This window comes from Lactuca virosa, chromosome 8 (genome assembly GCF_052849685.1).
Source record: "Lactuca virosa cultivar CGN04683 chromosome 8, Lactuca_virosa_CGN04683_v6, whole genome shotgun sequence".
In the NCBI taxonomy this organism is placed as follows: domain Eukaryota; kingdom Viridiplantae; phylum Streptophyta; class Magnoliopsida; order Asterales; family Asteraceae; genus Lactuca; species Lactuca virosa.
In genome coordinates this window covers 231,350,452-231,378,093 of record NC_136433.1, presented here as the reverse complement: position 1 = coordinate 231,378,093, position 27,642 = coordinate 231,350,452, and the positions used below count along the sequence as shown (strand labels likewise).

The window sequence follows — 27,642 nt, the reverse complement described above, 5'->3', positions numbered from 1 at the left end:
GGGTAAACAATGTGCCCAAAACCAATCTTTCCTATACCGCCCCCGGCAAGATGGAAGATAGTGTTGTTATTAAGTGTAAAAATGCAGCTTGCAATGATTCGAATTTTCATACTGTTATAAAGTATACACATATCTATTTATATTAATTAATCATTTCAATCTTTCATCAAAATTACTATTAATCTAATTTTTTTTAGGTATATAATTCCAATCAATGTACAAGATCATACTGGCACCATTGGATTAACTCTTTTTGATAGAGAAGCAAAAAGGCTGTTGGATATAAGTGCATTCGAGTTGAAAAAAATACATGAAGCGGTATAATATTTTATTCATATTTTTCTATCGAATAACATTTTATTTGTTTTAATATATTAAACAATCTTCTTACAGGCTGGCGACAGTTTGCACCTATTTCCAAATCAAATGAACGTCTTGAAAAACCGGAAATTTGCCTTTCTTGTAGATATTACATCCTACAATGTCACCAACTATAACAACATCTTGATAGCTTCATTTTATTTACTTCTTTTTATAGTTTATTTTAGCATATTTCATTCACAATTTAGATAATTTCCATGCATATTTTCCTTTTTGTTATTTTATGACCACTTTCGGGTTCTTTCGAGTTTTGTGAGCTTAATTACAGATTTTAAGGAGACTAACGGAGCGGGATCTTTTGGAAAGCAATTGGACTTGGAGAACAACGAGGATTTTAGGCTTGATGGCTATAGAGGTGATGCATGGAGTGGGATTGTCAATTATTTGAAGGGTTGGAAGAATTAAACTTTAAATTTGAAAGCCACGGGAGAATTCTTGAGTGTGCAAGATCGATGTTTAGGAATTTGCGGAAGTTTTGAGTGATGTGGAGAGACAAATTGGGCTCAAATTGAAGAAATATTGAAGAGAAATGGGCTAGAAGCAGATTGGATTCGAACTGGGCCAATGGATTAGCTGTGGGGGCCCAAGACTTGAAGAAGCCCAAAAATTTCCGTCGAAGTCACGCGGCCCGCGTAAGATTCCTCGCGGCCCGCGTGGATTCCTGACAAGGGCAATTTCGGGATTTTACTTAGAGCTCTATATTGGGAAGGTTGGTGTGCCTCTTTAGCATAATCTTAGAGGTCCGATTTTGATACTTTCTCTCTGGAGTTTGGAGCATTTTTTGAAGGCCAAGAACCCTCAAGAACTTCACCATTTCATCTCTTAATTCTTGCTAAATGTTTGGTACAATCTTAACTAACTTTGTTTCCTTGAGTTTAGTCATGCTTGGCTAAACTAATCTTGGTTGACTTTTGTTGAATCCTTTGAACTTTTGTTGAATATTGAAGAATCCATGAATTTGTGTTTGAATCTTTATGAAAATGTTTTGTGTTTTAACATCTTATCATTACTTGCATGTTTTTATTCATGAGTTTAAATGTGTTTGTGGTGATTAGTTGGCTAATTTCTTGATTAAGTAAAGGATCTTCAAATTAGCAAGCAACAAGTGATTCTTGTGTTAGTTTTACTTCACACAATCATAAAAACATTTTCTCCAACATGGTGGTGAAAGCATTTGACCCCTCTTGGATTTGGTGATTTTTTTGGTTCTTAATGCTAGTTGACTTTCACTAATTACATGCTTAATGGAATTAGTGACTTTAACTAAGGAAATTGTTATGAGCTTCTCTAACCATTTCAACAATTAAGAAAAGTCTAGGTAATCTCAAGCTCCTTGGATTACTATAGCCAAATTAAGGGTTTAAAACAAGTATTGCACCATTTGATTCTAATGATATGTTCATCAAAAGTCAAAGTGAGGAACCTTAAGTCAACCATCCTTCTCTTATTGATTTTACATCAAACTCTTATTCTTGTTGAAATTGTCTATTTAAATCTTAGTTAATTCTAGTTTGTTTCAAGTATTTCAAAACACTAAAACCCCCAGTTTTAATTTATTGTCATTTTCCAAGTATTTTTACAAAGAGATTTTTCATAGAGTTATTAAATTGAACCAATCCCCGTGGATTCGATCCCTTTACCACTATACACTATTTTAGTGTGTAATAATTAGGGTTATTAATTTTGTTGGCCTCGACAACCACCACATCTACACCGTTGTCAAACTTACAGAAGATGTCTCCATTGTTTCCGAATTGGAAAGTAAACTAGAACTTATGGTACATAATGTTTTAATGTTCAACATTTATATTTGTTTTTTATTTACATACATAACGTTTTACATATTTCCATTTTATTTTCTAGAGTGTTCAATCAGTCTCCTTAAATGAAGTATCACTGCAATCAGATGATGTTGTTCAGAATGTTGAAAAGGTATTATATATTACAACATTAAGTTTTATTTATATTTAATTATTCCAATTGTCAACTTATGTTTTTTTAATTTAGGATGTGATATCACAAACGGATGAGAGTTTTACTCCCTCAACAGTTGATAAATCATCCGCAACAAGTCCAATGAAAATATCAGGTGATTTGAAGCGCAACCTCCATGACATTTATGATGTTGATGGTGGATTTGATTTCAGTTCAACAAAATCTAAAAGAAAATCAATGGGAGAGGGAAATCCACTTTTAGTTCCAAAAGTGGAAAAGTGAGTTTTTTTTTGGTTTAACAAACAAATAAATTTGGTTCATGTTGGTTAAGTTTTAAATAATGTTTGGTGATTTGGTACGATGGTTGTTGGAAATTTAGGTACTTATTGGACAAATTTTAAGACTATGGTTCATTTTAATTTTTTTCATTTTGGTTGATTTATCTATTGGACTGGTTTTAATATAAACATTATTTTTATCTAGATGTTATATTTAATTAAAACGTACATCATTTTTTTTAGGTACAACATTCATTTTTTCACTCATTCTTATCACATAAACCACCCACACTATTATTATACAGAAACTTAGTTTATTAAATAAAATCTGATGTATTATTGTACAGAAACATAGTTTATTAAATAAAATCTTATCCATTATTTGAAAGTCAAAATCAATCAACTTGACCATGAAGGTCAGAGAAGAAATGTAGCAGCAAAAGCATAAAAATAGTCAATTCCATGAGAGATTTGTTTGTCTTTTCTGTTGTAAATAAATATCTAATATTTGGCATAATAGTAGCCAAAAAATGTATTCCATTATTACGTGTTTATAAATGTTAACGTCTTTATAGCTTCAGCTATGATTATGGATGTTTAAATGTTTTCTATCAAATCATTTCTATTTTCTAATAACATAACCAAGTAGAAATCATTATCTGGTGATGAATGGTTTTTAAGGATTAATCAATTGATTCATTTAGGTCATAGGATCATATCCATTATAACATTATGCACAAACTTCTAACAATATTAATTTCCCTAAAAAACTTGGGATATAAAACCAATTAAAGCTAAATACATAAGAGGGGAAAAGGGTACCTCCAAATCCTTTCAATTATCTCACCTTTCTTGATATGTTGTTCAAGCAATTCAGCCACATCATCTGGGGTAACATAACCATACCTTATACAACAAAAACACAAGAAAGTATTCATAAGAAAAATGACTTAATACATTCTTTGGCAAGTAAATGTTATAGACTCTGCTTCAAATAGAAAAATAAGAATAAATAAATGGTTATGGATTGTCTTACCAATGTCCAGACACTTTTCAATCTTCAACTGAACTATTTATTATCAAGTTCCGTGCACACTTATGTCCTCCAACATGTGAGCAAGCAATCGCAAACACCTGCTCCTTCAACGCCCTAACACCTGGACAATAAAATATATTTTTACTTTATTTATTAAATATAAATTTTAATTAAGTACTAAAGACGACATGTCTGCAAAAAGGATGCAATTACCTCCATTAAAGTCCCAGTTTGATTTTGAATCACGGACGTCATATGTTTTCCATTTTAAAATCAATCTCTGCATTCAAAAATCAATAGATCAGGAATATTCATATCTTGATTTCTAAGTCAAAGATATCAATATAATAGATACTCTATAAATTCCGTCCATGTAACTGATTGTTTCCTAATTTTATGTAATCCCTTATTAAATGCAAATCCTATATTAAAATTAAATTGATTTCTAATGTACTAAATCCAATAAAATCAGTAACACAATATTATCCAATACAATTTCAACAACAATAAATCCATAAAATCTGGGATTATATTTTGAAAAATATTAAAAGAATTATTTTATATCTATAAATATACCTCAGAACGTGAAGAGATAATTTTTAAATTCCTCATTCGTCTTCTTTGTCTTTCAATTACATCTAAGATTGCTCTTTCGGCAAAGTTACATCAAGATGCTCCATACAAGTTCTATTCCACATTTCAATTCACACGTCAACTGCTTTTGATTTAAAAGTCTCTTAATTCCTGCAAGATTTTCATATTCACATCAGGTTAGTGTTTTGAAATTACATTACATTGGTTTCTGTATGTATGTTGAAATTACATTACAACGTTTTTTAATCTCTTCATCTCTAACAATATCTACAAATCCTCAACCAAAATGTTTTACCTGTTGTGAAACAGATGTCACAAACCATAAATTAACCAAAATATCAATTACATTTCAACAGACATTGATTCCTGCTAACTGTAAGAAAATTGCTCGGTCAAATACACCTTAGATGCTGCAAACATGAAACAATTACCTTAATACCCCTTTGTAAAAGATTTAGATGGAAAACATGAAGCTACATAGGGTTATAAGTTATATAACCTGGATTTGGGAAGAATCTTATTCGATCATTTGGGCAAGGAACGAAAAGGGCGTTTTGGGGGTTAAAGTTAGCTTGACAAACCAAGAAAAACCAGGATTTGACAGACTATATGCAAACTCCTCTTTCGCCTTTACGCAGCCTTCAGATGTCGGAAACTAAATGGAACCCGTAGTCGTTTCTGATCCCACACTGAGACGTTATCTTTAGGGTTTCCATGGAGAACTAGGGTTTTACCCCCTGAGATCATCCGAATGAAGAATTGTGTGAAATTGGGGAAAGAACAAATGGAACTTGAAGAAGCCCTAGGTTGGAAATAAGGATGATAAGTGGTAATTTCCATAGGGAAGGAATTGAGGTCGGCAGTGGAAGAAAGAGAGTCGGGGTTAGGATTTTCTTTTCTCAACTGACGGAGACTATGTCGCAGGAGCAGCGGTCATCGTCGATGAAATCTTCCAGCTTCCGTTTGATGCGTTGTTGAACCCAATCGATTGTGGGGGAATCGAGGAGAGTCAGTGAGGGTTAACCGGCGACGACCCTCTACGTCGGTTGGAGTCCATTGAAACAAAAACCCAATTACATAATGGTGTGAAACGAAGTCGGTTTTAGGTTTTTTTGGTAGGAACACACACACACACACAGAGAGAAAGATAGAGAGACGGAGTGATGAAGAAGACGTCGTGAGAGAGAGTTGGTGGGGAGAGTATTGCCATTTCTTGACCTAATTAATTAATTAATTAATCATCAAGATTGTTATGAACCTTTTAAAGTAGTAATTGTTAGTTGTTACTAGATTCGAATATGAAGTTTTATTTTACATGTAATGCAGAGTAAAATGCCTCCCAATGACATCCAGCCACGTGTCTTTGTCTTCTTTAAAAACTTATACATGTAATAAGGTGAAAGAGCTTTGTAGACTTGTGAGTTCCATGCGAATATATTATATAAACCAAGTCCATTAATGCATATCAGCCATAACAATACAATTGGAGCAAAAAAGAAACCAACTTTGAAAATTGAAATACATTATTTGTATCCGACTCCAACCCATAATAGAATGTGTAGTTGAAAATTGAAATACATTTTGTAATGTTTTGTAATCATAATTTTTTGTAGTTGAATCACAACATACTTCTTTATAAGGCCTTAAATAATCCCCTATCCCAATCCTAATAAATAAAAAAATAAATAATAAATTTAATAAATAAATAAAGAAATAAGTATAAAATTGCAACCTGACATTTGCTTAGCCCCTATGCAATCTTTAAATGTCTAACTGAAATATCAAAACTGCCCTTCTGTTACTATTCAACTCTATAGTTATTAAATACAACCTATTCAATTGACTTATTATATATAAATAAATAATACATTAATAAACTAATTTATAATTTATATGTACATTTTAATAAACCATTTCAAAAAAATGACACAATTAAATTGTATTGTTTTTCCTACTACTTAACAAGAATACTTAAAAATGACAAAAAATTGACTTTATACCCATTTCTTCGCTAGATAATTATTATATGAACTACTTAATTCTTATCTGTTAAGCATATTATTTTATAACTAATTTTATTTATCTTAACTATTAATGTTGCAGACTTACAATGCATTCACTTTCTTCTAAAAAGTCTGTAAAACTAAATAGTTTCTATTTAAATAATACAAAAAAATATTAATTTGGGTACTACATCAACAAATCTAGCCTCAACAACTACAGCTGTTAAAACTTCGATTTACAAAGGTAAGTTTTTTCATATACAAATTGTATTATTGTTATTTATTATTTTTTAATTCACATAATATTTATTTTAATAACATACATATTTATTAACTTAAAAAAATAGATAAATTGTCAAATTCTTCGTCCGCTGCAAGTCAATATTCTTCGAAATTGGTAACCGATGCTTACAAAGGTACGTTTATTTATTCAATATTATTATATAAACATATTATTTACGTAATTATACATTTCATATCCTGTCATATTATCTGTTATGCAGAAAACAGCAATAACATGTGCCACTTGCAAGCCAGAGAGAAAAGAAAACAAAGAAAAATATATTTGCAAAATAAAAGATCGAAGAAAATGAATACAACATCCAACGTTCCAAGTACATCAATATCGCATCTCTTAAAAAATATAATTAATTATAATCCTATTATTTTTTTATTCCATGTTTTACGGTTATTTTACATTTATATACAATAAATGATTTCTCATATTTTTTTAATTATCTTGTAATATTATATGATTGCAGGTTGTTAATATGTTTTATACATATGTGTTTAGTTTTCATAAATTTTTGTTATTTGCAGATCAATCAACCAACATTGTTGGTCAAACTCAAAATGTCAATTCATTTAATTCACCCGGAATCCAAAATACAACCGTACAATACTCTCCTTCCTTTACAAATGTTAGAACTCTATTATCTAACATTACAAATGTTAGAAATCCGTTATCTAACATTACAAATGGTAATAATTTATTGTTTTTAAAATATACTATTATTAATTTTCTTTATAATCCGGATATAAGTATATATATACTTATTTTATTTATTTTCTTCAGATAACATCGGTTTCGATAAATATGTCACTTCCAAGTTACCAGACAAAAGACAGTACTATGTACTTTCAAATGATATGACATCAAAAAATGCATCTACAATAACTGCTTCTTCATCATCAATCAAGTTAAATCCATAATGTCATAAATTAAAAAGAAAGACGACACATTTATCCCCTATCCCGTTGATTGATTTGACAAAAAATGTAGAAAATATACATCAAGTCATAAATGAAAACCTTATAGTTGGTATCCCAAATGGTAATAAAAAAATAATAATCATTTTCATTTTTTTTTACATTTCGAATACTGGGTTGTATATACTTATAAATTTCACTAATATTTTTTTCATCAACTTTTATTTTACAGAATATTTGGATCATGGTGATCAAAATGTTGTATGTCAAACATGTCATGCAAAGTTATGGAGAAATGAATCCATTAGAGGTAAAGAAAAAGGGGAACACAGATTATTCTTTATGTTGTGGTTACGGAAAAGTTCAACTTCCAGATTTAAAGAGAGCACCCCCAAGTTATGAAATAATGTTTCGAAATATGGATTCTAAAAGCAAACACTTCATGAAAAACATTAGACGTTACAATTCAATGTTTTCTTTTACGTCGATGGGTGGTAAAATTGATTCTTCAATCAATAGAGGAAACGCTCCATACATTTTCAGACTGGGTGGTCAAAATTATCATAGTATTGGAAGCCTTTTACCAGCAAAAGGATCGGAACCAAAATTCTCTCAGTTATACATTTATGATACTGAGAACGAAATTTCAAATAGACAAAGATGCTTTGGGTATTTTTTTCATCCTTCTTATTCATAATTATTCATTATACACACACACACACACATATATATATATATATATATATATATATATATATATATATATATATTACTAATATTATGTATAATTTCATTTATTTTAGTGGGGGAAAAGATCAATCAACGTCAATTGATAGTGATATTATTGAAGATATTCAGGTGATGTTGGATTCAAATAATGTGTTGGTTAGATCTTATAGGATGGTAAGAGATACTTTTCAGAAAAATCCTCAAGTTGATATGAAACTACAACTTATCGGGAGAAGGGAGCGAGATGGAAGAACATATAACCTACCGACTGCTTCTGAGGTTGCCGCTTTAATTGTCGGTGACATTTGTGATTCAATTGAAAAGAGGGATATTGTTGTTGAAACAAAAACTGGATTTCTATAACGTATCAGTGAATTGCATCCTTCATACCTTCCTCTTCAATATCCACTGCTATTTCCATATGGAGATGATGGTTACAGTGTTGACATTCTTCATAGAGGTGTGTCATTTACAACCAACAGCAAGCGGGCGAAATGTACAATGAGAGAATATTTCGCTTTTAGAATTCAAGATAGAGATCATTCGTTCTCCCTCATTCTTAATTCAAAAAGATTGTTTCAACAGTTTCTGGTAGATGCCTATACTATGATGGAAACGGAGAGATTGCATTACATACGTAGGCAACAACATGTTTTTAGATGTGAGTCTTATGAGAATTTACGTAACCAAAAAGCTCAAGGAACCACGAATATCTCCAATGTTGGACAACGTGTCATATTACCTTCATCCTTTACTGGTGACGCACGATATATGCTGCAAAACTATTTGGATGCCATGTCACTATGTAAATGGTTTGGATATCCAGATTTTTTCATAACCTTTACGTGTAATCCAAAATGGCCAGAGATTAAAAGGTTTCTTAAGGATACTTCACTTCAACCAGAAGACAGGCCTGATATATTATGTAGGTTGTTCAAGATCAAGCTCGATGCATTTATTAAAGACTTAAAGGAGAATAAAATTTTCGGCACAGTTCAAGCATGTAATTAAGATTATATATTTTCATTATTGATAAAACATTACTCTTATTATAGTATATTTTTTATATGTTTTTATTGTCTAATCATATTTTGTTTTTTTGCCAAATATTTTGCAGATGTTTATACCATTGAATTTCAAAAGAGAGGTTTTCCGCATAGTCATATATGTTTATTTATGCATTCTGACAACAAGTTACCCACTGTTGAATTTATCGATCCGATAATTTCTGCCGAGATACCAGACCAAATTGAAGATCCATAATTGTATTCACTTGTCAATGAGTTCATGTCATGGTCCATGTGGAGCTGAAAATATGAATTGCCCATGCATGGTGGATAAAAAGTGCTCTAAAAACTTTCCAAAACAATTCTGTAATCATTCGTCTGTTGATGGAAATGGTTTTCCGTTATATAGGAGAAGAAACGATGGTCATTTTGTAGAAAAATCGGGTGTCAAGTTGGATAATAGAAATGTTGTTCCATACAACAAATATCTATTAAAAAGATATCAGGCACATATTAATGTTGAATGGTGCAATCAATGATCTTCTATAAAGTATCTGTTTAAGTACATAAACAAGGGTCCTGATAGAGCTACAGTTGCTGTTGTACCAACAAACAATGAATGTGAAAATAATGACGTGGTCGATGAAATAGCTGAATATTACGATTGTAGATATTTATCTGCATGTGAAGCATCATGGCGAATTTTTAAATATGATGTTCATTGCAGATATCCTTCTGTGGTTAGACTACCTTTTCATCTTCCTAATCAACAACAAATTGTATATGGCAAAGACGATGATATCGACGAGGTTCTGGACAAACCTTCTGTTGTTGCTTCAAAGTTCACATCTTGGATGGAGTGTAATGCAATTAATAGTGAAGCACGAGATCTTACATATGTTGAGTTTCCTACAAAGTTTGTTTGGGTATTAAATGGTAGGTTTTGGAAGCGAAGGAAAGCAGGAAAAGCCATTGGTAGAATTCATTCCGTTTCACCTAATCTTGGCGAAGCATACTTTTTAAGGATTCTTTTAAATAAAGTTAAAGGTGCGACGTCATTTGATGAAATTCGCAAGGTAAATGGTGAAACGTATTCTTCTTTTAGAGATGCTTGTTATGCACTCGGGCTATTAGATGATGACAAGGAATACATCGATGCAATTAAAGAAGCAAGTCATTCTGGATCTGGTTTTTATCTACGCTTCTTATTTGCCACATTTATGATGTGTAATAGTATGTCTAAACCAGAGATCGTTTGGGAAGATACATGGGAATATTTGGCGGATGGAGTTCTATATAACCAACGACAAAGGTTCAAGTCTCCAGGTATTTAAATTATCTTCTTCATTTCTATTTAAAATAATTTATTTTTCTTATCAACATCCATTAAATAAGTATTATAAATATTATTAAATATTGTATTTTATATTTTCTAATTAATTTAAAATTTATGGTGTAGACTTATCACTCAGTGAAGATGAAGTTAAGAACTTAACTTTGTTTGAAATAGAACAAATTTTACTTCAAAACAACTCCACTCTAAAAAATTTCAAAAAGATGCCTTACCCAGATGTTGAATCAGTTTCTTCTTCGAACAATCGACTTATCGTTGAGGAGCTAGATTACGACATTCCCGTTCTAAAGAATGAGTTTGATCGTATGTTTCTTGCATTAACAATGAGCAACATAACATTTTCCTTAACATCATGAGTGCTGTTAAAGAAAATACAGGAGGTGTTTTCTTCGTTTATGGTTATGGTGGAACGGGTAAAACTTTTCTCTGGAAGACAATATCTGCAGCAATCAGATCTGATGGTAATATTGTTTTAAATGTTGCTTCAAGCGGTATTGCTTCGTTATTATTGCCCGGTGGTAGAACAGCACACTCTAGATTTATACTTCCATTTGAACTTACAGAGGATTCTTTTTGTAAAATAAATCCACATGGTGAGTTGGCTAGCTTAATAAGAAAAACCTCTTTGATAATTTGGGATGAAACACTTATGATCCATAAGCATGCATTTGAAGCTTTAGATCGAACTTTGAAAGACGTATTAAGGTGTGGAAATTCTAGCATCTCAAATATTCCTTTTGGAGGGAAAGTTATTGTCTTTGGAGGAGATTTCAGACAGATTCTACATGTTGTTCCGGGTGGCAGCAGACAGAACATTGTTAATACGTCTTTGAGTTCTTCATATTTATGGCAACATTGCAAAGTGTATAGATTAACAAAAAACATGAGGCTAACTGTTGGAAGGGATCAACCTGATATAGAAAAAATAAGAGATTTTGCAAATTGGTTATTGGATATAGGAGAAGGCAAACGCGGTGGTCCGAACGACGGCGAAACGATTATCGATATTCCGAATGATATTCTCATTAATGATCCAGATGATCCTATAGGTTCATTAATTGAGTTTGTATATCCTTCAATTTTGGAGAAGTATAACAGTACAAATTATCTCCAAGAAAGAGCTATACTTGCTCCAAAGAATGAAGTTGTTCAGGAAATAAACGACCGTTTACTTAACAAGTTTCCAGGAGATGAGGTTGAATATTTAAGTTCAGATAGCCTATGTCAATCCGAATTTGTCCATGATCAGTTTGATGCAAATTTATACTCGCCTGATGTTTTAAATGGTCTTAAAGTATCCGGTCTACTAAATCATATGTTAGTTTTAAAAATTGGTGTTCCAGTAATGTTACTGAGAAATATTGATCAGAAAAACGGCTTATGTAATGGCACAAGACTACAGGTGATATCATTGGGCAAACGTGTTATTGAGGCACGTATAATGTCTGGAACTAATATTGGAAATCAGACTTTTATTCCAAGAATGTATTTAACTCCATCAGAAAAAAAAATTCCCTTCAAATTCACAAAAAGACAGTTTCCTTTGGCGGTATGTTTTGCAATAACTATTAATAAGAGTCGAGGACAACCGTTATCGAAGGTTGGTTTGTTTCTCAAAGATCCGTTTTTTTCACATGGGCAATTGTATGTTGCGTTATCTAGAGTTCAAAGCAGAGATGGATTGAAATTATTAATTTTAGATAAAGATGGTAGACTCACAAATAAGACTTCCAATGTTGTTTATAAGGAAGTTTTTCGCAATTTATAAACAACTTTTTTGTAGCATCTTTTACTCATTTTTTATGTTAATTTCATTACATACATATTTTGTTTGTTTTGTATCAAATCAATTTCGATGTTGTTTTGGGTATTTTTGTCTTTATTTAAATGTATGTTTGCATTATATAAAGTAATGACTTTTATAAAATATGTGGATTTATATTTGTATTTAAATACTTAAAGTTTACAAATTTACTAAAAATAGAGAACATATCCTAAGAAAAACACCAACATTGAACGAATTTCAACGTTATAGACAGTAAGCCTAAAAAAGAAACACATGACGCAATAAATCAATGTAAAGTTTAAAAAAAAACATATGAAAACAACAACAATTTCTATTAATCTTATGTGCAATCAGCATAAACGATTAACAAGCAGTAAAAAGTAAGGATTTTAAAAACTACATTTGCTATTAAATACTTACAATTTATTGTGTAATTAAATACTTACAAATGAAAAAGTTATTTAAAAATAATATATAAGTTTTCTAACTTAATGATACATTATTTATTACATAATTATATTTAAAATTCTATTTAACATTAACACTCGTGGGTCCCACGGGTTTTCACCTGGTGTATATTATAAAAAAACAAAGTTAAAGTAAGAAATCGAAATTTTGATAGTACAAATATGTAAATATGGTTATTTTTACATCAAAATATATACATACATGCTAAGTACATTTGAAATAAATTTATAAATATAACAAAACTAGGTGTAAGACCAATGTATTACATGAGTTCATTAAAAAAAATTAAATATGAAATTCTAAATATTTGAGAAGTTTGAATTTATATGAAAAATTAGAAAAATATTGAATTATTAAAATTAAAGTGTTATTTCTCTTTTAAATTTAAACAAATAATTTAAATAAATAAACAAAGGAAACTAATGGGCTTTAATTTACAAATTTTGAAATGAAAGGAAAGTCAATTAATGAAATTGAAATGCATTTATTATTATTTTTATTGCAATTGATACATGTAGTTAAATATTATGTGGAATTTAATAAAAATGAAACAACCACAAAATGCCATGTGACAAAAATTTAATTGAAAATAACCACAAAATGACATGTGCCCAAATCAATGAAAGTGTGACATATGACAAAAAAGATTTTCATTTATTAGGGTAGATATATGCATGTACAATAAATTTGCATCAAATTTATAAACTCGAAGCCTTAAACAAACTATGCGAAAATCAATTCCTCAATGTGAAACTTGCAAAAGTGAAACGTGTAACATATGTAAGCATAAAAGATATGACATCAAAATTATAAAAAGAAAAGCTTGTTTAGTTGTTTTATTTGGTGTTATTTTCTCATTTTCTTCAAGGCGACAATGGAAGTATGAAACAATTGACACAAGTGAAGATTGAAGACTCAAAAATCTGATCCTTTTATTAATCGCTATATATATATATATATATATATATATATGAGACCTTATCAGAAACCAAAGCAAACTAATAAGATAAGACTAATCTATACATTCAAAATATATTTATCTATAAGATAATACCCAATTCGGGATAACTCCAACACCCCCCTCAAGTTGGAGCATGGGGATCAAAAATGTCCAACTTGTCAATAATGCGATCAAACTGTGTTTTTCCAAGAGCCTTGGTTAGAACATCCGCCAATTGTTCAGAAGTATGCACATACGTAGGAGACACCAGTCCATCAGTAATCGCATCACGCACAAAATGACAATCGACTTCAATATGTTTTGTTCGTTCATGAAAGACAGGATTGTCTGCCAAATGTAAGGCAACTTGATTATCACAATGAAGCTTAATAGGTTGTGAATGAAAAACTCCCAAGCTTAAGAGAAGATTTTTAAGCCATTTAAATTCACATGTAATGGTTGCCATAGATCGATACTCGGCTTCTGCGGAAGAGCGTGAGACAGTATGTTGCTTCTTAGTTTTCCATGCTATAGGCGAGTGCCCAAAATAGACAATCCATCCGGTCAAAGAATGACGAGTAATAGGGCAAACAGCCCAATCGGAGTCACACCATCCTTCTAAAACTAGTTTACTATCAGAACTCAAGAGTATGCCACGTCCTGGAGTTCCTTTTAGATACTTAACCACACGAAGTGCCGCCTTCCAATGTTCCGTACGGGGAGCTTGCATAAACTGGGAAAGTATATGAACCGAATAACCAAGATCAGGCCGTGTAACAGCCAAATAAATAAGTCTTCCCACCAACCGGCGACAGGCTTCTGGATCAGATAACAATGCTCCACCAGCAAGCCCAAGTTTGTGATTTTGTTCCATCGGGAATCCAGCAGGTTTGGCACCCAAGACACCGGCTTCTTTTATGATATCAAGTGTGTACTTGCGTTGACAAAGAAATAACCCTTTGGGGCTTCTTGCCACTTCAATTCCCAAGAAATACTTCAAAGCTCCAAGATCTTTCATGTGAAAACACTTATGAAGATATGTTTGGAAAGATATGATGGCACTAGAGTCATTGCCTGAAATAATTAAATCATCAACATAAACCAGGACATTAATTTGAATAGAGCCCCGTGTGTAGGTAAACAAAGAGTAATCTGAATATGATTGGCGGAAACCATAATCTTTAAGAGATCGAACAAGTTTAGCAAACCAGCAACGCGAAGCTTGTTTGAGCCCGTAAAGAGACTTGCGTAATCGACACACAAGATTGGGGTTAGAGCACCTGAATCCGGGTGGAAGTCGCATGTACACCTCTTCAGTCAAATCACCGTGTAAGAAAGCGTTATGAACATCCATTTGATGGAGCTCCAAATTTTTGGCGGCTGCTACAGCAAGAAACACGCGCACGGTGGTCATTTTAGCCACAGGTGCAAATGTCTCATTATAATCGATTCCTGCCTTTTGATGATTCCCAAACACCACCAGTCGTGATTTATACCTCTCAATTTCACCTGTAGAGAGATATTTGATTTTGTAGACCCATTGACTGCCAAGCGCTTTCTTTCCTGGGGGTAAAGTTGTCAAGGTCCAAGTACCATTGTCTTGAAGTGCTCGTATTTCTTCTTGCATTGATTTTTGCCAAACATCAGATTTCATTGCTTCTTTAAATGAACGGGGTTCATGACCAGCAACAATGGCGGATAAAAAATGCTGATATTTGGGAGAAAATTTATCACAAGTAATGTAATGAGCTATAGGATAGGGATTACCTGAGGAAACTGATGAAGCCGGGTGTGAGCGAGACGGGACAGTACGCGTATGAGAGATGAAGTCGCGAAGGAGAACCGATGGAAATTTTTCACGATGGCCCCTACCAAGTTGATCTTCGGTTGCAGCAGTAGGAGATGGCAGTGATGATGCATTGTGAGGCTGTTCCGGGATGGGCTGTCCAGGAGAAGACTGTTCCGGAGTGAGCTGTTCCGAAGTGGGCTGTGACTCAACAGTGGGCTGATCGGAAATTATGTCCTCCGGTTCGAAATAATCAGGTAACTCATTTAATGTAGGTGTGTTTGGTTGAGTTTGTAGATTAATGTCAACATAGGGAAAAATGTCTTCAAAAAATTTGCATCTCTTGAAACAAAGAATGTTTTGGTATCAAGACCGTATAGCTTCCACCCTTTCTTACCAAACGGATATCCCACAATCATGCATTTACGACTTCGACTGGCAAATTTATCACCCTTAGCTTTTTGATTGTGTGCAAAGCAAAGACACCCAAATGTTTTGATTGTAGAATAGGACGGATCCTTACCATATAAAATTTCAAAAGGGGTTTTATTATCTAATAGAGAAGACGGTGTACGATTGATTAAATGAGAAGCGGTGAGCACACATTCTCCCCAAAAAGTGACTGGCAAATGAGCTTGAAACATTAGGGCACGACCAACATTTAAAAGGTGTTTGTGTTTTCTTTCAACACGACCATTTTGTTGGGGGGTACCAACACACGAGGTTTGAAAAATAATACATTTAGTAGTAAAATAATCCAGTAAACAATTGAATTCAGTTCCATTGTCACTTTGAACAATATTAATCTTTTTAGAAAATTGTCTATCAATCATAGCAACAAAGGACATGAACGTTTGAAAAACTTCAGTTTTATCAACCATAAGATAAATCCAAACAGCCCGAGAGTAATCATCTACTAAGGTTAAGAAATATCGCGCTCCACAACTAGAAGGGTATTTATAAGGACCCCACAAATCACAATGTATTTTCTCAAAAATTCGACTAGTTTTATTATTACTTACAGAAAATTTATCTCTAGAATGTTTAGCCCGAAAACACACTTCACAGGCTTTATTCAAACTACCCCTTATATCACTAGTAGGAAGGAGGGATTTCACCACTTTTTCTGAAGGATGACCCATTCGTTTGTGCCACAATTCCAATATTGATGAAGCTCCATTGACCGCAACACGATGAATAGATTCTCCTTTTCCAAAGTAATACAGTCCGTCCCGTCTAACACCCGCTCCAATCAGCGTCCTCGACCGGTCCTGTATAGCACACATATGAGAATCAAACTGAGTAACACATCTCATATCATCATTTAATTGTGACACCGAAATCAAGTTACAATTCAAACGAGGAACTAAGAGTACACTTTTGAGTGTGATTTTGTCAGACAATTTGACACTACCCTCATGAGTAGCTATGACCTTCTTTCCATTAGGCAATCCGACAAGAGTTTTTGGAACCTGTCGTGTATTATGTAACCAAGAAACATCACCGGTGACATGATAGGTTGCCCCAGAATCAATAATCCAAAGTCGTTTTTGAAATGTACCGTTTAATTTTTCTTCAGGAATTTTAGAAGTACTCATTAAACCTGTTAGAGCCTTCCACTGTTCAGCAGTGAACGGTAAAGGTGTTCCTGTTGTATGCGCCTGGCCTGACCCAATATTCTGAGTAGGCCCAAGTTGTTGTCCAGTAGAGATGGAGTGGGTCCGATGAGAACCCCTTCCTCGTCCGCCTGAACGACCGCCACCTATACTCCCTCCATCACTTTTACTTCTGTCCTCCCACCACTCCGGATATCCGACCAGTTCGAAACAGGAACTCGAATCATGACCAGATCTCTTGCAATGGGAGCAATGCAAGGATGATTTGTCCACCTTCTCTACACGACCTCCTCTTCCTTTGCTTGAAGTTGCTCGAACGCTAAACCCTAACACATCCGCGGGTTTATCTTCTACCACTACATGAGCAGTCCTCACCCTCTCATCTTGAATCACAAACTGATAGGCCTTATCAAGAGATGGAAGTGGATCCTGTGACAAGATACTAGTGCGCAGAGTGGAGAAAAGGTCAGTGTTCAACCCCATAAGAAACTTGTGAAACATATCAGTTTCTCTTCTTTCTTCATGTTTAGATCCAGCTGTACATACATCACAACAGGAGCAGTCAATAAGAGGTTCATGTTTATGCAATTCTTCCCACAGTCCAGTCAATTTTCCGAAATACTCAGAAACTGGCATATTTTTACCCTGTTCACACTTGGCGATCAATGACTTCAGCTGCTGAATTCGTGGTCCATTGACCACAGTATATCGCGATTTCAAAGTCTCCCACAACTTCTTTGCATCACGATGTTTAGACAAGGAACACTTGACCTCTGGATCAATTGTGTTCATAATCCAGGATACTAACATTGCATTAATCGTATTCCAATCGGCTTCTGTAACAGGTGGCACCCTTTCAGTAATCGTCCCATCAAGAAACCCGAACTTTCTTCGTGCTTCCAAGGCCATCTGGATGTCACCAGCCCAGTCATCGTAATTGTCTCCTCGGAGCCTAGTCGGCGTGATAAAATCCCCTGGTCGATCTTGGGGACCAAGGTAAAACGGCGAGTTGGCTTCGATTTTCTGAGAAGCATTCGCTCCAGAGGGTTCTTCTCCCGATTTAGTCATGCCGCAAGGTTATATTTCAAACCTGCTCTGATACCATGAAACAATTGAGACAAGTGAAGATTGAAGACTCAAAAATCTGATCCTTTTATTAATCGCTATATCTATATATATACATCTGTGAGACCTTATCAGAAACCAAAGCAAACTAATAAGATAAGACTAATCTATACATTCAAAATATATTTATCTATAAGATAATACCCAATTCGGGATAACTCCAACAAAGTATGAGAGAGATTGAAAGTGTAACGTAAAAATAGAAAGGAAAAATGGAGGAATTTGTCGTGCTTTTCGCTCAAATATGATAATACTTTTTTGACTTTCACATTAGTGGAACACATTACGAAATGTATGACTATTTTCTCTATTTCTAGAGAAACTATTACATTAGTCCTTTTATCTTTATTTATTTATTATATATAAAGTGTTTTGATGGAAAGCCTTTTGCTAAGTGTGTCATTCCGGTACTTTGCTCTATATTTATCAAATTAAAGGAGGTCTCCAAGAGTGGAATTTATTTATTGATGATCTTTCGTTCACGAAGATGAGGATGGTAAGCACACTCATTTTTGGAAAGACAAGTGGTGTTGTAATCTTACTTTAAAGAAGTCATTCCAATGGTAGAACCTGGTGAACCAGACGTACTACTTCTCAACCTTCTGTGAACTTTTCTTCTCTTATATGCTTGAAGTGAATAAGAATTGCAAGGTTTCGAAGAGGACAAACAATAGTTATGGGGTTATTTTTCAGGGGCACCAAAGAAGAAGAGAAGAACACTGAGAAGGAGCATAGAATCTGTCAAGGTGGAGGGTTAGGGTTGTCGTTAGTTTTAGCCTTTCCACAACTTCAGACACTTGGTTGTAGAAAGAGGACATTTCAGACTAAGATGGTTGATGGCTGTTAAATTGGAGGTGGTTACTACTGTGTGTTGTTTTAGATGGGTGAGATGGTCGTTGAGCAGGCTTAATTGTTTTGTATGACGTTTGGTTTTGAACAAAATTTTTGGGTGTTAGCAATTTATCATTACGGGGAATTGTTTAAACTCTATTGTTTGTCTGTTATGTGGTTTAGAGGAGGAAATTGTGGACCATCTTTTTTTGAGATGTGAGTTCTAGGTTCACATTTGGCTTTGGTTCGTGGTGTGGAGCAACTCATTGTCCTCGATTCCTTGCAACAAAGAGGATCTTCTCACTTTCCTAAAAGACTCATTTCATGGAAAGAAAAGAAGGTAACTCATGGTGGCTTTATTATTTTCAGTGGCGTGGTTAATTTGGAAAACTCGTAATTATTTAGTATTCAAGAGGAAAAAGTGCTCTTCGTTAAAAACGACAAATGAGATTCGCTCTTCGTTAAAAACGACAAATGAGATTCAATTAGTTGCATTTAACTGGATCAAAAATAGATCTCTTTATAAATATATTTGTTGGTTTGATTGGTGTTTTCCTAGTTTATTGCTTGAAACTTGTAATGTTTGTTCTCTTGTTTCTCCGGCGTCTTGCTAGTATTTTAATGTAATTGTGGCAAAAAAAATAAAAAATATTATACTTTAATTTAAACATATATATTAATTATAAAATAAACATTTTGACAAGATTCTAAAATCTTATCAAAATAAATCCATATACAATTAATTTAGTACTTCTATCATCATACAATAATTCACAAAAGGGAAATCTCCAGAAAAAGCCCTAAAATTTTAGTCCAATTTATAAAAAAGTCTCAAACTAAATTTTGTTTACAGAAAAGCACAGAATACCGGTTAAAACTTCGAAAAAACCCTTTTCGGCCGGTTTCACAGATTTTGCCGGTATTCTGTCCTTTTTCGTGAGTTTGCTTAAAATTTTGGAACTTTTCCAAAAATTACATAATAACCAAAATATTTGGATTTTTTTGAAAATTACCATGAAATTAAAGGATATTATTATTAAACAAATCATTTATAAACATAAAAAATCTTTTTATTATAAAAAAAGGAAATACATTTGTTGCTAATTTCTAGAAATAAATTGGTGGTCTAAGTCTTTCTCTGTTGCTTACTGACCACTCAAACTCTCTACGTTCTTCCTATGCATTATTGTGGGTATGATGGTGAGATGTACTTAGTTAGCATTCCTCTAATGTTGGTGTTCCTCTTATATTGTTTAACCTAACTACCAACCAACATTCATACCTCACATGTTAAGAACCATCAGCTAACACACATCTATAAAATGTGAAAAGTGAACCGTGAATGATAATTTATATGGAAACATGTGAAGGGTGATTATCTATTTAAATTGTCGTTTAAAGTTTACTTTTCACTCTCGATAGATGTTTGTAATTTTATGGTTGTTACCGGGTAATGTTTGGAGGTTAGGTGGTAGTTAGGTTAAAGAACATAATTAAAGATCTATATGTTCGTGTAATGATATTTTCTAATAACATGTGATCATATAGAATCATGTCTAATAGCAAGTAGACACTTATTGATTGTGTATTAATAAATATTATCAACTCTTGTATTGGTCACGCCTAACAGAGTACTTCTCATTATCACACCCACAACGATTCATAGGAAGAACAAAGAGACTTTGAAGTGGTCAACAAACAATAGAGAAGTACATAGTCGACCATTATATTCCTAAAAATCAGCAACAAATGTATTTCCTTTGTTTATAATAAAAAAATATTTTTTATGTTTATAAATGATTTGTTAATAATAATATCCATTAATTTCATAGTAATTTTTAAAAAAGTCCCAGTATTTTGGTTATCGGGTAATTTTCAGAAAAGTCCTGATATTTTGAACAAACTAACGAAAAAGGACATACCGGCTAAATCTACGAAACCGGCCAAAAAGGGTTTTTTCGAAGTTTTAGCCGGTATTCTGTGTTTTTCTGTAAACAAAAATTAGTTCGCGACTTTTTCATAAATTAGACTAAAATTTTAAGACTTTTCTAGAGATTTCTCATTCACAAAATCCAAAGATAAAATAACCATAATGTAATCATTCAAAGCTAAACAATAATGAAATCTAACAAAACTACATAATTCTCTTTTCGTAGCAAGCAATTAATTCGATAACAACGATGCCATGCACAAACCACAACGATTCAACATTCGAATTTAGCATAAAATCATAACCAAACTATCATCTTTTTTTCTTCTTTTTCTCAAACATAAACCTATTGTACTTCAGAGTTCAGACATACAATGTGCCATCGTTTTGGTACCCTACAAAATCTTTACAACATACATCCAAAACTTAAAGCTACGAAGAGTATCCGGACACTCACATTTTTAGCGCCAAATGAGGAATTTGCAACACATTTAAGTGGATTAGACGATGTAAAAAAAAAACTTAACCGATAGATACATGGAGTCCTTGATTTTCTCTCTAAAAAAAAGAAACATGTGAGACAGATAAGTAAGATAAAACTGTGTCTAGTTAATGTAAGACTACAGCCATCTAACATAACAATCTATTCAACGTAAACACATAAAATACACATTTCACGAGTATTTTCGTGTTTTATTCTTCCCCCCATGTCTCACTGTTGGGGAGTACATCGATGAAGACAAACCACGATGAAGCTCGGCTTTATCCTTTGTGAAGGCCCTTTGGACATCTTCTTTAAGTTCAACAAATCGAGTTCTTTTTATTTCTTGTTCTTCTGGAGTACCCTTCTCCAGGAAAAAAAGATCTGGTAGATCGTCTTCCATGAACTTATCAAGAACCTCCGAACAATGAGGAAAATATCGCCTACCCGTCTCCACTGTATCCACAAAAGAAAATTTTAGGCTTATGTTAACTTGTTGTACTTACTTTTCGAGAAATAGCAACATTTAAATTATAGCGTAGTCGCCCAAACACAAAGCAATTTTAACATCTAGATTTTTCTTAGTAGAATGTCTCAATACGAGAGATTAAAAGTGTAATGTTGTATTTGGAATTTTCAAAGTACGTAAACTTAATAAGAAAAAAATCGAAAATACAATGTTAAAAGTTAAAACAGAAAGAAATGAAAGTTAGTATGATACTATAATCAACTATTGAATTGAGAATTTACCTGTTCTTGAAAGTGCTTCCATTCTAGAAAACAATCTTTTGTTTTGTACCGAAGGTGTTTCGTTCAAATCCATCTCCCTTAAATTACCATTTGACCCTTTTGATGCCAAGAGACCCGGAAACTCCGAGGTTGTTTGGGCATGTGCGATTTCCATAGCTAGTTTAGCTTCCGAAGGAAACAATAATCTTGCAAACGCCACTGCATAACACATTAGGGTTAAATGCAAGAAATAGCTACTTTAGCATTCTACTTTCATTCTTCATATTAAAGCATTGTACTTTGAAGAAACTACCACGTTATAGTAATTTCATTGTTATAATTGGATAGATCTTTCAAAGTTCACAGCCTTATCAAGAAAAAACTTGAAAATACAACGTTGTAATAGGAATAAATGAAACTTGGATGAAGATAAGTTGCCAAAATTACCTCGATTTTCCAAGTAAAGCAACTTCATATGCAAATCATCTGCAACAGCGGAAGAACAAACCGAAACATCTCCCACCATAGGATTCCTCTTAATCTCCCTCTCCAAAACATCAATACACATCCAATCTTTATTCCTTTCTTGCCCTCGTTCAATCTTCACATTATAATCCTTTGGTCTCGTTAACCTCCGACAAATACTCACAGCACTTTGCCCATCAGCCGTCATCTCCGCAGCCACCGCCCCTTTACTCAAAAGCGAGACAATAATCGACGGCTCCCTCCGCATCGCCGCCACATGCAGCACCGTGTACCCTCGCGCGTTCCTCAAATTGACATCCGCAAGATTCAAATCGAGAATCTGCTTCGCGACTTCTTGATTACAATACGCGACTGCGTAATGTAAAGCGAACGCTTCGTTTAATGTGATGTTTGACTCGGTCAAAATTAGTTTGACGAGTTCGACATCGTCGCAATCGAGGGCTTTGTGTATGCTTTTGATTCGTTTTTCACGTAATGCGTCTTCATCGGATTCGACTGTGTGCTCGTGTTCAGGGTTGCGAATTGATTTGATGATTTGGAAGACTTCGAATGGAAGCTCTTTTTGGAGGCAAACGTTGTCGAGATTTGAGCGCGATATACGATCGATACAACGAGTTGAAATGTGTTGTAATTGGCAGTGAAAGGCCACAACGAGGATCGGGATTACGTCTTCTACGAGAGCTTTGTCGATGAAATTGAGAAGTCGACGCTGAATATTCGAAAATGTAAGAATTATCAAATCGTAAACTTCCAATTTTAAACGTTAGATGATCAATTTCAATTTGTTTTATACCTGAAAAAGCGAAACCAACTCCGGAATTAGAAAAACCGAAGCTGCATAAGTCAATTCAACTGCAAAATTAATAGCAGGGCGACAAGCATCATGGAGGCATCCATCATCCACACAAGTTGAAACCTCTGGGGGAGATGACTTCAATTTTCCAGTATAAATATAACTTAAAAATACAAGAAACGCATCATATCCAACATTCCCATATGGCAACAACTCACTCATGATGTATTTCGGTTTCCCATCCTTTTCAACACACCCTTTACTTTTCTTAAACAAATCGCTAAAGAACTTGCTTCTTGTAGCTAAGATACACCTATGAATGCCTACGGGAATCCCCTCGATAACAACTTCGGCATCACTGTAATCGGAATCGGAATCAGATAAGAGCTTCTCTAAGTTTGAGCTGAGTTTGTTTAAGCTAATGATTTCAAGATTTGGGCGTGTATCAGGGATTGGAGAAGAGCCGTTGGATATGTGAGATGATGAGGTGAAGCTTATCGATGATGATGGTTCTGATGAATATGCCATGGATTAAAGTCGAATTCCCAATATGGAAATGAAAAAAATCACATGAAAAAAGATTTTAGGGGTTAAAAATAGAAACTTTTATGGCTAAAAAGCAAGAGCTCGGATGCCTAACATGAAAGAAGATCAGGGGTTTAATTTTTACATACAAAAAAGGTCAAATCTTGGAACTTCCATAGATAAAGAACAAGAACTCAAACCACAAAGAACGTTTTGCTATGATATAGTTGGAAAGGACATATAATGGATCAAATCAAGGCTTATACATGTACAAGTGAAAAATCAAAGTCAAGGTCAACTTTAGAGATTCTGAAATCCGAGCAGCAAGACCACAAAGCAATTGAAGAGATTAGTGGCAGAGCATATAGTGAAACCCACAAACTGATGGATCTTAAATGATTATACTGCCCTTTTATCAAACTAAGATCGAGAAATTTCCATATTTTTTGCTACAAATTTATGGTAAAACAAAGGCCTAACACCCCAAATCAAATCAGCTTTTCCTGATTCTGAGATAAAACCCATAGCATGAATCTTCATCAAAACGTATATAAACCCCCGAAACTTGTTCGAATCAGCTATACACAGAGTAACAAATCTATTACCAGAACCCTAATCCCCAAATCTTTTCTTCTTTTCGTATTTCGAACGAATACCCAGAAAAAATAATCACTCAATAAGCAAAACCCATGTGGAAAAAAAAAAGCGAAATTAACGTCGAGAAACGGTAAAAACGAAATCAAACCGATAGAATCAAATGATTGATCTATTGAAGAAGCTTCAAAAGACTTCCGAAGAAGCTATCGTGGAAAATGGGAAGTACCGAAATAGAGATGAGATGATGCAGTTGAGTTGAGGTGACGACGATGATGGCGTAAGGTGGCTTGCCGCGTTTTGCATACGCAGTATACGACGTCAGCGTTGTAAATGCTGATGAAGTCTTTTCGAAACGAATAATTGCATTAAATATTTAGGACGCCAATCTTTTTAAGAATTATAAAAGTGGTCCTTGTATTTTTTTTTTTTAAGAATTATAAAAGTGGTCCTTGTATTTTTATTTTATTTTATTTTATTTTTTTTTTATTTTTTTTTTTTATGAACATGCAAATTTTAGTCTATATTTTTGGGATGACATAATTGTAAGAATGGTCTTATTACGAAAATTGTCACTCTGGTCCAAACAAGTTTAGACTAGCATCATCGGTCCAAAAGTTTTATTTTATTGCGAGTTTGGTTTAATTTGTTTTAAAAAAAAATTATGTCGATTTTGCCATTTGTATTTTCTTTTTTCAGTTTTTTTTTATTATAGAAATGAGAAAAATACCCCATTTCTCTCACACACACATTCAAAACACTTTAACATTTAAAACTTATACATATTATACATATAATTTGTGACATCCACATTTTCACCGCTAGAAAAAACCGATTTGTTTATGTTTTGTTTAAAAATCATAGTAACATTTTAAAGAAAAATGTTGCGAAATTTGTTCCCAAAAGATAAATATGATAAAGATTTATCAAAGCATTTCCGAAGAAATGTATTTCATTATATTAAAACCTCGGGATGTCATGTTTGATACAGATCAAAAGCATAAATAGTACAATATAGGCCTTGCAACATTTATTTACATCTACTGACCTATAATCCAAAATCCTTCGTCAAGTCATCCAACTATGTTCTTGTTCCACTACCTGTAATACATCTACTGACTTATACTGTTTAAAACTTGAATAAAACATCAACTCAGCAGTCACCTCAAATAAACAATTAATATATTTACACATACCACGTATTTTAAGGTAAATACTTCATATATATGTGTAAAATGAAAGTGACTATACACTCACTTGATTTGATGATAATCAGGCAGCAATTCGTTTCCTAAAACGTTCGTTTCTAATAAAACCGGGAGTTTTATTCAGAAACCGGGCTCTGCGAGGGTCGGGCTTCGAAACCGAAAAGATAAATTTTCCGGGCTTCTCGGGCTCTTCGTGGCGTATTCTGGGGATTATAATCGATACCGGGGCTTTGGGGAATGTTAAGATGAAGAAAATATGAAGAAAGGGGCTAAATATGGCAAAATTCCAAAACTAACCGAGAAGGCTCACATGCCCTCTCTATATATAGGGTCCGAAGGTCGGCTTAGAAGGGTGGGGTCCGCAAGCGAGGGTGCGCAGGTGGCTGCACATGGGCTGCGCGTGCGAAGGGGCTGCTGGCAGCTCCTGATTGGACCGAGGCCTAGTGGTCCGAGGTAGAGGGGTTCGTGGCTCGCTGCGAGGGCTCGGACACGTGAAAGAGGACACACGTCGGACAGGCATTGGACCACTTCGGATTTGCAGCAGCTCGGATGACTCAGCACTTATTTCGGACACGTGGCATGCTCTAAGCGAAGGTGACGTGGCCGAAGCCACCTATGCGAAATTTCTCGGTTTTTGCGCCAAAACTTCTAAAATCCATAACTTTCGCATACGAGCTCCGTTTTTGACGTTCTTTATATGCACGCGTAGGTAAAATTACACTCTACAACTTTCGTTTAGACTTCGTTGGCTAATTTTGAATTTAATTTTTAAATTATTATTTTTAACAGACCGGGACAGGAAATCCGTTAAAAATTCATAACTTCTTCATCTGACGTCCGTTTTCGTCTGTCTTTTTACCGTTGTGCTACAAATGATGAGACCTTCGATTCTCGTTTAGGTCGTGTCGGCTAAAAATCGCTCGATCTAAAATTCGAGTTTTTAGCTGTCTACTGCTAAGCTGAAACTTCGAAAAATCATAACTTCCTCATACGAAGTCAGATTTGGGCGTTCTTTTTATGCCTACTCTCGGTTTAACGAACATTACGAGTTTCGTTTAGATCACTAAGGCTAAAAAGTAGTTTATCGAAAACTCACTTTTTACGACATTCGGCCCCGTGCCGGTTTTGTCGCGAAACTTCGACAGGTCATAACTTCTTCGTTATAACTCAGATTTCGACATTCTTTATATATCCGTAATCCTTGTCACGCCCAATACAAGTTTCTTAATAGATATCGGCTTTATCTAATATTTAATTTTGACGCTCATTTTTATTCTTAATTAATTAAACCCTAATAATTAAGCATAAAACACATAATTCACATAATATTCACATAATTCCTTTTCATTTCTTCAAAATGAGTTACAAAGGTTAACCTAGACTCTAATGTCATTGTTAATGTCTAGCCTAGAAACACGAGCATTACAATTCTCTCCCCCTTAGGATGATTTCGTCCCCGGAATCACACATCAGCAAACAAATGCGGGTAGCTACTCATCATGTCACTCTCCGTTTCCCAGGTGAGATTTGGTCCATTCGTATGTTTCCAGCGCACAAGCACTAAATCGACCATCTTGCGTCTCAGCTTCTTAGTCTTACGGTCAACGATTGCCTCAGGTTCCTCAATCAACCTCTTGTTTTCATCCAACCTTAATTCAGAAATGGGAATTATGTCGGGCACATCTCCCGTGAACTTTCTCAAATAACACACATGAAAGGTGTTATGAATACCCTCCAATTCTTCCGGTAATTCTAGCTTGTAAGCTTGATTCCCGATCCTCTGAAGAACTTTAAATGGTCCAATAAACCTTGGACTCA

At 34.0% G+C, this 27,642-nt stretch overlaps 3 protein-coding genes across 3 annotated transcripts; 2 read left to right on the top strand and 1 right to left on the bottom strand.

The window, feature by feature from the left end:
* Window positions 1-9,495: 9,495 nt before the first annotated feature.
* On the top strand, window positions 9,496-10,882 carry LOC145131316 (uncharacterized). Its single transcript, XM_079066024.1, has 3 exons — window positions 9,496-9,639; window positions 9,724-10,498; window positions 10,632-10,882. The coding sequence occupies exons 1-3, from the start codon at window positions 9,496-9,498 to the stop codon at window positions 10,880-10,882; spliced, it is 1,170 nt and encodes a 389-aa protein (XP_078922150.1).
* On the top strand, window positions 10,879-12,294 carry LOC145131315 (uncharacterized). The gene has a single exon (XM_079066023.1). It carries the CDS (start codon window positions 10,879-10,881, stop codon window positions 12,292-12,294), a length of 1,416 nt encoding a protein of 471 aa, XP_078922149.1.
* A 9,193-nt stretch (window positions 12,295-21,487) lies between these two features.
* NPR3 (NPR1-like protein 3) lies at window positions 21,488-24,956 on the bottom strand. Its single transcript, XM_079064354.1, has 4 exons — window positions 23,498-24,956; window positions 22,666-23,413; window positions 22,240-22,437; window positions 21,488-21,945 (listed from the first exon to the last, which is right to left on the bottom strand). Exons 1-4 carry the CDS (start codon window positions 24,023-24,025, stop codon window positions 21,683-21,685), a joined length of 1,737 nt encoding a protein of 578 aa, XP_078920480.1. The 5' UTR covers window positions 24,026-24,956; the 3' UTR covers window positions 21,488-21,682.
* Window positions 24,957-27,642: the final 2,686 nt, after the last annotated feature.